At 33.8% G+C, this 9,845-nt stretch overlaps 1 protein-coding gene across 1 annotated transcript; it reads left to right on the top strand.

Moving 5' to 3' along the window:
• Nucleotides 1–1,389: 1,389 nt before the first annotated feature.
• Nucleotides 1,390–8,345, top strand: LOC121024047 (nik-related protein kinase-like; the record flags this gene model as incomplete). Its single annotated transcript, XM_040466372.1, has 4 exons — nucleotides 1,390–1,453; nucleotides 1,872–3,039; nucleotides 5,217–5,324; nucleotides 8,235–8,345. Coding segments are annotated over 4 exons (1,451 nt in total), but the record flags the coding sequence as incomplete, so codon positions are not given.
• Between the last annotated feature and the right edge of the window lie 1,500 nt (nucleotides 8,346–9,845).

Here is a 9,845-nt window from a genome sequence, read left to right as displayed (position 1 = left end):
ATATATATATATATAGGATTAAACTGATACTGATTAGAACTGGCAAGTGTTTATATTTACAAAAACCCTGAATGCATCCAGAATAATTTTGTGATGTGCCAAATTTATTTTAAGAAAACTCCTAAGTAAAGAAAAAAATAAATAAAAATATAACAAAATCTATATCTTACTGCTTTTTTCTGTTTTTTTAATTAACTCCATTGAGATAAATGGATTTATAATTACTCATTTATTGACTGTTAATTCTGAAGTAATTTCTGTGTACTATATAAAGTTTGTTTTATACACTAATCTCCAACTATAAGATGTAATTAAAAGAACTAATTTATACAAATAAAAGTTAGTTTCTGTATATTAATGCCAAAAATGGCAGGATGGATTTTCATCAAATCCAGAGTAAACTACTTAGGAAGTTCTAACTTTATAGGTTGTATGGTATATTCCACGTTTAATTTGGGGCACCATAGGCAGTGTTGTGAGTGGTGATGTAGTGGAAAAGGAGAAACCTGAAACATAGCAGGCATTCTCAGAATAGCTACAGAATTTATTGCAATAGAGTTTATTCCTCCTGCATAATTATATGTATCCTATTTTGGAGTGAGAAACAGCAGAAATTATTTTATTTAACCATGTGGAAAATTCACTGGACCAGCATTACAAAAGCCAGCCAGTCTGAATTTGGTGCAGGAAGACCCCATTTCTACTTGAGAATTTGCTAATTTCCAGAGCTGCAAGATTTCCAGAATGTTACCTGCAGAAAAAGCCACATTTATGTGGGAATTGCTTAGATATAAATATAGTTACCCTAAACACTTTTATATAGGAAATTCAAAAGAAATCTCTTGTTTGTAAGCTTCTCTATTTTGGTACAGCACAGCTGAAATGAAAGAAGCTGAACATGTTGAATGTAAGTGTAAAACCCAGAATTGAGATTTTCACCTTCTCATTGAACAGACCAAAGATCCTGATCCTCATTTTCAAAGATCCTCATCGAAAGGACCAAAGATAGATGTGGGCCCAAGACATAAAGTTCTTGCATCTACATCACACACATGAGGCCATGCTCAGAAACCATCTAGAGTTCCTCTTGTCCCTTTCTCCCTTTGCCTTTCTGAATTATTTCTCTTTAGAATTACAGCAACCAAATTTTTAAATTCCCTTTCCTGTGCCCAGAGAAATTAATCTGTATGGAATAGCTTCACTGTGCTGCAAAAGTGGTTCTAAGAACTAGGATATTGTCTACATTACCAACCAGGTGTGATTTGAAGGGTTACTTTCTTGTCCTTGTAAATTTACTTGACATCCTGAGCATTAAATGGTGAAAATTCACTAGGGTAAATTGCATTAATCTCTGCTGATTTTTATGTATAATTTTTTTTTTATACAAAGGAATACCTCTGATATTTGAAAGAGAAGAAGCTATTAAGGAGCAGTACACCATGAGAAGATTCAGGTGTGTTTGATAAATTGCATATAATTTGTTGTTAGCAATTTATGTAAGACAGTTGATCCTGTACTGTTGCATTTGACTCAGAAGAGTAATCCTTTCTGATACAACAAATAACAGATCTTTTTTTTTTCAAAACATATTTGAATGGAAATGTTGAGGAAAAATTTTTATTACTATTCAAAGATTCTTTCATTTCTGGTAGTAGAATGATAAAGTAGTTTATGAGATAATTAATATTGAGTATATTAGTAATACAAAGAATACTTCAGACATTATAAGAATGATTCAAGAAAGATTTACTGAAAATACCTTTATTGCAGAAAATGTCCATTTTTAAAAATAAAAAAAAAGTGAAGCCTGAGTGGCTTCACTCCGCTGGCAGTTCTTACTATATAGCAATCATTTGTGTGTTTCCTTCTAGAGGACCTTCTTGTACCCATGAGCTTCTGAGACTGCCAACTAGCAGTAGATGCAGACCACTTAGAGTTCTGCATGGAGAACCCTCTCAGCCAAGGTGGTTGCCTGATCGAGAAGAGCCACAGGTCCAGGCACTTCAGCATCTACAGGGAGCAGCCAGGGTGTTCATGCCACTACGAGCTCAGGACAATGCACCTAGGCTTCTACAGGGGCAAGCCCAGGCACCTCAGCGACTACAAGGGGCAGCTCGTGTGTTTAAGCCACTACAGGCTCAGGTTAAGGCGAAGGCATCTAGGCCCCTACAGATGCAGGTTAAGGCACCTCCAAGACTATGGAGGGCAGCCTGGATGCTCATGCCACTACAGGCTCAGGTTAAGACACCTAGGCCTCTACAGCTACAAGCCCAGGTACCAAAAGAACAGCAGGCTCAGGCCCAGCCCCAGGCATCAGAAGAGCCACAGGATCTGGACCAGGTACCAGAGGAATTTCAGGGTCAAGATCAAGTACCAGAACAACAACAAAGGCAGGGTCAGGCCCCTGAACAACACCAGGGGCAGAACCAGTTACCTGAACAACAGCTGGAGCAGAACCAGGTACCTGAACAGCCAGAGGTACAGGAACAGGCTGTTGAGCCCACACAGGCAGAGACTGAGGCAGAGGAACCTGAGTCATTACGAGTACATGCCCAGGTATTCCTGCCCCTACTGTCACAGAACCACCATGTGCTGTTGCCACTACATTTGGATACTCAAGTGCTCATTCCAGTAGAGAGGCAAACTGAAGGGTCACCTCAGGCACACATCTGGGCACTAGAGCCCCCACAGGCAGTTGGCTCAGTTCAAGAACTGATAGAGGGACTATCAAGAGACTTACTTCGAGCACCAAACTCACATAACTCAAAGCCACTTGGTCCACTGCAAACCTTGATGGAAAGTCTGTCTTCAAACATGTTTTACTCTCAACCAGAACAGGCAGGGAAGAAAAAATCAAAAGTTTCTAGTCTAAGGCAGGCATTGGCAAAAAGACTATCACCAAAGAAGTTCCGGGCAAAGCTATCACAGAGACCTGAAGAGTTTGAGATCTCAGATTTAGAAGCCTGCAGGAGAAGGTGCCAGCGCAGATGGGAAGATATCTTTAATCAGCACGAGGAAGAATTGAGACAAGTTGCAAATGTAAGACTTTCTGATATTTTTACTGAATCAAATATGCAGAGAAACATACTAGTCCATGCTCATGTTTTCCCTCTGTAAAACCAAATGAGTTAAATATTCCTTGTGTCCCAAAGAAAATTAACTTAATAATTTGTGCTTCAAATAAATTATCCTAAAATTTCCAGGTAATCATGACTAAATTTGAGAAAGAAAAAGTTGCTTGAATAATCCAGGTAATTGTTTAATATCTTTGTAGAGATATAGCTTTAATTATTAGTTTTCTACCTATTATTCCCTTAACCAATAAAGGAACACTGTATAGACCTTTAAAACTACTATTTTGGATATTTAAAAATTATTGCCATAGCTCAAAATTTCAAATATAACTCATTAAAATTAAAGACAAAAGAACAACTTTGGTTTTACTCCTCTAACCTCTAAGTTAATTTGCCTTTTTCCCCATAGAATGCTGAACTCTGCTATTTAAGTGAAGTATACTATTTTTTTTTATTTTGCATGTTTAAATCAAGGTTAAAATGAAACAGTAAAGCAGTTTCCAAAATATTTTGTATATAGTTACCATACATATATGACTTGTCTCACTAATGTTCCACTATTTTACATAATTAATGAAGTGTCTGCATTGAACATGACATAAGTTACAAATTCATCTCTGCACTCTTTTGAAATGCAGTATGCTACTATCTTTAGCTTATTTTGGAATAGTCAAAACTTCATTCTTTCAAATCCTCTAAAATAATTTGGCTGGAGTTGCTGAATTCAATTTGGCAGATCTAATCTGACAGTGAAGGATTTTGTGGTCTTTATAAGCAAATTAATGAGGTCAGCAGGATTAGGAGAGCAGTTGTTTTCTAATACTTCACAACAACCATTTACATAAAGGAATCCTAAATTAAACCCTGGTGTCAAAATCCATTTATCTGATAATAATTAATGTAGTAATTACAAATGTATCTTGTCTGAATGTCTGGATAAGTGAGTCTTTTGGTTTATGTTCATTGAGCCAATTAAACACATATTATTTCCCTAACATGTTTAACTTGAGAAAAAGTAGAAGCAACAAGCAAAGAAAAGACCTAATTGACTAATATCAATGAGCGCTAGTAACAACTGAATTAACGGATTTTGCATTTATAAAAAAGAGTTGTATACATTCATGGCATTGGTACACCCATGGCATTGGTAGCATGACACATACTTATTGTCATTCAGTGTTTTAAGTATATATGTGAGAAGCCATTCTAACATGGAAGAAAAGGTCAATAAATAATAGTTACCAATCCCATGACCCTAGGATCTTGTACAGGCATTCATATCTTTATGTGTGATTCTTAACAAAAATATAAAAGAAAAGAAAATTAATATTAAATCAAAGTCATAGATCTTTTGAATTACCTAAAAATTTGTTAGCATTTAGAGACGTATGTGAGATCTTTAGCCAAAGGAAAGAAAACTAATTTTCATTACTCTGAGTTGAAGAAATAATATTGATTGGCTTAAGTGTGAAAACAGAAACTTTCTTAAACTCCTAGAGCTCAATTAGTGAGAAATATTTGCACTGCTATATTTCAGATCTTCCATTGCACAGGAGGACCAAAGTTTGTAATTATAACTGCTTACTAAAAGTGACAGTTTGAGATTTTGAGGTAAGCTTTAGACCGGAGATTCTTAACCTGGGTCTAACAGATTAGCTGCAGGTGGTCAATGATCCCCCTGAAAATATATGCAGATATCTGTGTCCATATGCAATTAGAATCTCCTCAGATTCTTTTTTTTTTTTTAATTTTTAAATTTTTTTTTTGAGAGAGAGAGAGACAGAGAGACAGAGACAGAGTCCAAGTGGGAGAGTGGCAGAGAGAGAGAGGGAGACACAGAATCCGAAGCAGGCTACACATTCTGAGCTGTCAGCACAGAGCCCGATGCAGGGCTTGAACTCATGAGCACAGCCATGAGAGCCGAAGTTGGAAAGTCAACCGACTGAGCCACCCAGGCAACCCTAGAATCTCCTCAGATTCTAAAGGGAATCCAGAACCACAAACTATTAGAATCTTATGGTTTAAATCAATTTTAATATTTGAAAATTATTCTTTTAAATTGTACATTGGGATGATAGAATTACTCATATTATTTGTATTTTAACAACAATTAAAATATTTATTTTCCTTTTTGTTTCAAAGGACAAAGAAGATGAATCATCAGACAATGATGAAGTATTTCATTCAATTCAGGCTGAAGTCCAAATAGAACCATTGCAGCCATATGTTCCAAATCCTAAAGGAAATGAAGTAAGTTTCTCAGTATGAGTTGCTGTGACATTAAGTGCCTAAAACAGTGGTTCTTAAACTTTTTGGTCTCAGGGATGCTTTATACTCTTAAACATTGAAGACCCCCAAAAAACTTTTGTTTATGTGGATTGTGTCATCCAATATTTCATGTATTAGAAATTAAAACAAAAAATAAAATATTTACTAATTCATTTAAAAGTATTATATGTCAACATAAGAAATAATTTTTAATAAACAATAACTATTTTCCATTTTGCTTAATGGAAAACAACTGGATTCTCATATGTGCTCTGCATCCCATTTGTTACCATATATTTAGTATATGCTAAATGAATTATATGAGTAAAAGCTGGCTTCTCACATATAAGGAATTGGGAAGAGAGAATCTTCATAGCTTTTTCAGATAATTGTGGATATTCTTTGATAATACACTAAAGCTAGGGAACTGGAACTTAAAACCCTATCAGTGAAATTTTGCATATTCATAAATATTAAAATCTATTGTTCTATTATTTGCTATGAATAGATGTTTTACTCATGCACAATTTTGTATCTTAATACATTGGTCAGTTGGAAAATATTTCAATGTGTATGTAGATCTTTCCAAATATTTACACATTTCATTATACAACATCAATAAACAGCATCTATTAATATCACCAATTTCATCAGAAAAATGATTATTGATAAGCTGCCAAGTGCATGGTGATAGATAATAAATTTAAAATTTAAATTTTTACTTCAAAGCTCAATTTTATCACTACTAACAAATAACATCAGTTGTTTTTTCCTTGAATTGACTGGCTAACTTCACTGATTTTAAATAAAATGCCTGCCAAATGCCTAAGTTGAATAATCATAGTTGTCATTCTTTTAAGTAAAAACGTTGCTCATAAAAAACTTGGGTAGTTAAGCTTATAACACAATCACACATACCTTTTCCGTTCATTGTCTCTGTTCTGTTTATGACAGCATCTGGATCATTTAATCTGTGGTTTATTTTCTTACACTTATAGGAATAATCAAGTCAGTCCTCATAGCCAGGATGATTCTGTTTTCACGACTGTATTAACAGCATTTAGCATAGGGTATTGGTGAAGCCCAAGTTGCAGTTTCAGTTCCCATAAGGACAAGATATTATCATCATAGCTAGCATTCATAACAGCTAGTCATCTACAAATTTCTTGATCACTAAGGATGAATCAGGTGGCTGACTAAAGAACTCAAATTCTTGCCTTATTAATAGTGAGTCAGAAGTCTCATTGTTCTTAATCAGCACAAGGGTCCCAGATCACTCTATTTCTTCCTTCTAGATGCTTCACAGTGATATCTTTCATGGACAATTATCTTTTTTAAATATGTTACTTCTGATACTAACAGTCCTCTGGAGTGAATAACAGAATATTACTTTATAAATACTAACCACTGGCAGAAGGAACATAAACTGGATTGTATTATTTAATTACAAAAGGCCTTATGTCTCCCTCTCTGCCTTATGAAATTATGACTTTACTCCTACTCTCAGATAATTATTACCTTAAGCATGCCTCTTTAAACAGGAAATATAATGAGTTATACCTGACTGGTTTGGAATACATCATTTGTCTCATACATAACTATTCTTACTAATCATCTTCTCCTTTTTGGGACCAAATTCCTCAAAATTCAACAAGCCAATTCTTATTAGGCATTAGTTTTTCTTATTTTTGGCCTTTATCTTTTCTGAGGAATCCTGGCCTCTGGTTTACTAGTGTCAATAAACTTTCTGAGATCAGTTTAATGAACCAGGGAGACCTAGTCTGGGTCAATATAATGCCAGGGCATGTGAATCAAATATGGAAAAAGATGCTTATTATCCATACTACTAAACATGTGGTTACATTTGGAAATACACATTACCAAACAGGTGAACAATTAACAACATTTTTCATTTCTTATCGATCACAACCTTGATAAGTCACGTTTCTAGAACCTATAGAATGACTTTATGAGCATGAAAATGCTAGAGTTTTAAAAAAATGTAACATGTTTAATTTTTCTTTCTAAAGAATCTAGTGTGACTACCTTGTTGAATGCCAGAATAACCTATTTGTTTTGGTTAGTTAAAAAGTATTTTAAGTAGAAACCTAATGATATAAAACTAAATGAGGCAAGGCAACACTACATGGTCCTATCTACTAATGTTAGCAGAAAATAATGTGCCCCACTGATGGATGCTGATATATGTGCTCTTTTCTCAAGCATTTTGCTGCATTAGATGAAGGAATAATTAATAGAAACCAAACTAATTCATTTAGAATTGAAAAGTATTTGGAAAACTGATTGTCATAATATAGTCAAATTGTAAAGTGAAAAAAAAACATACTTTCTTAAAGGTGGGACAGTTTTGACTCAAGAGATTTTAATGATGTAGTGTGTGTGTGTTACAGCTTTTGAAAATCTAGGGTTAGTTTAAAAGGGTCAGTGGGTGAGAAGTTTGAGCTTACATTCTGAGTGAGAAATTTGGACTTGATATAAAAAGTAATATGAAAATATAGAACATTAAATTAGCAGTTGTGAGACCTATATTCTGATTATGGATATCCTTTAACTTGATGTAAATTCTTAGAAAAGTTATTTTCCTCTCTGGGGCACAGATTATTCAATACAAAAATTAAAGTGTTTGATTATATAATGTCCAGATCTGTTATTATACTAAAATTCAAGGATACCATCAGAAATTATGGTTAAGCAGCTATAAAGTTATACTAAAATTAGGAAAATACAATCTATTTAAGAAAATCGGATTTTATATGTTGTATTTTTAGGAAAATATCTCTATACGAAGAAAGGAATCTTCATCCATAGATTAATAACTCAAAAGAATTTATGATAAAAAATTTTACCAAAGTATTTCCCTGTGTCTTTAAGGTCCAAGAGAGATCTACTTCAGTGCCTTACAATCAAGATTGTGCACACTATGTCAAGTTCTCTTCAAGGTATGTGTCTCTAATTTCTATATTCAAATTGCTCATAACTTAGTACTACATGGAAAATTAAAAGGTATTTATTTATTTGACACTAAGTTTTGTGTAAAGTCAAAACTAAAATATTAATGACAGCATCATCATAAATGATATTGTTGGCCTACATTTAAAACCTTAACTGCAGCAATCCATTAACTAGATCTTTTACATTTGGATATACTGCAGTCTCTGTGTCATTTAGTTTTATAATTTGCTGGTAAAATCCACAATTTAATTTAAAAAATCAATGAATTCTTGGACAGCTTTCAATTAGTATTTTATAATAAAAAGATGTGAAGTTTCACGTGTATCATGTACTTTGATTAAACATTTTATCATGTAGTACATCATGAATCTCATGTACATGTGCTACACATTAAAACACTCACAGAATTCCTAACCTCAGAAGCTAATGCCATGGAATGGACAAGCCTGAAATGACCTAAGGGAAAAATCAAATCTAAATCTCAATATTATATCAATGATATTTTATAACAGTCACTGTACCTTTTATCTCTGTAATATTGGTGATCTTCAGTGATTTTCAAAGATCGTGTTTCATATTTTAGATGTTTGTGCTTTGTGTTATATCTAAAAACTAAATTTTAAGGTAGATTTTCCTTAAAAATTATACCCCCTTCAACTCCAGATTATGATGGAGAGATCTTAGCCTATATTCATTCACTCAGTCTTTCACTAAATATTTATTGAGCACCTACTATATTCAAGACACTGGACAGTATGGACAGATTGCATACTGTTGATGTTATGTAGTATGTATATTCCTACTTCATTATTACTTAAAACCCCATATATTTCTGTACTTAGATTTAACTTATATGAAGATTTAGGTACTTAGATTTAACTTATAGGCAGAAATCTTGGAAAATTGGAAAGCAAGATTAGGAATTTTTGCTTTCTCTACATTCAGTAAATGAGTTGTCATGGTCCTTCTGACCGCAAAGGGAGAAACCTGTTTAATTTTATGTATCTTTTTTTGGTATCATGGGATATATCTTTAATAAAATCCAGCATATAAAAAGTAATATTTCTGTTAAACTACACTTGGCTGTTCACATTTTAAAGGGATTGTTGAATTTATGAATAGCAAATATATTAACTTTAAATATGATTAAATTTCTAAAAGTAATTAATTAATTTTTAAGTTTATTTATTTTTTGAGAGAAAGATAGAGCACGAGCGTGGGAGGGGCAGAGAGAGAGAGAGAGAGAGAGAGAGAGGAGCCCAAGCAGGCTCTGCACTGTCAGCAAAGAGCCTGAGGGGGGGCTCGAACCCACAATAGGTGAGATCATGACCTGAGCCGAAACCAAGAGTCAGATGCTCAACCCACTGAGACACCCGGGTTTATCTTAAATTTATAAACTTAATTTAAATAAAAATTGAGTCTTTCCTGAAATTTGGGGTCATAGAAAAGACTCTAGTATGTTCTAGGCCTAGATCAATAACCAAAGTCCTTCCTATATGGAAACTCCAAAGCAACTATAAAACGTAGCAG

The sequence above is a fragment of the Herpailurus yagouaroundi genome, unplaced genomic scaffold (genome assembly GCF_014898765.1).
Source record: "Herpailurus yagouaroundi ecotype Mexico unplaced genomic scaffold, PumYag 39412, whole genome shotgun sequence".
NCBI classification, from domain to species: Eukaryota; Metazoa; Chordata; class Mammalia; order Carnivora; family Felidae; genus Herpailurus; species Herpailurus yagouaroundi.
Note: the sequence above shows the minus strand (reverse complement) of the source record. Positions and strands in the feature narration are given on the sequence as shown.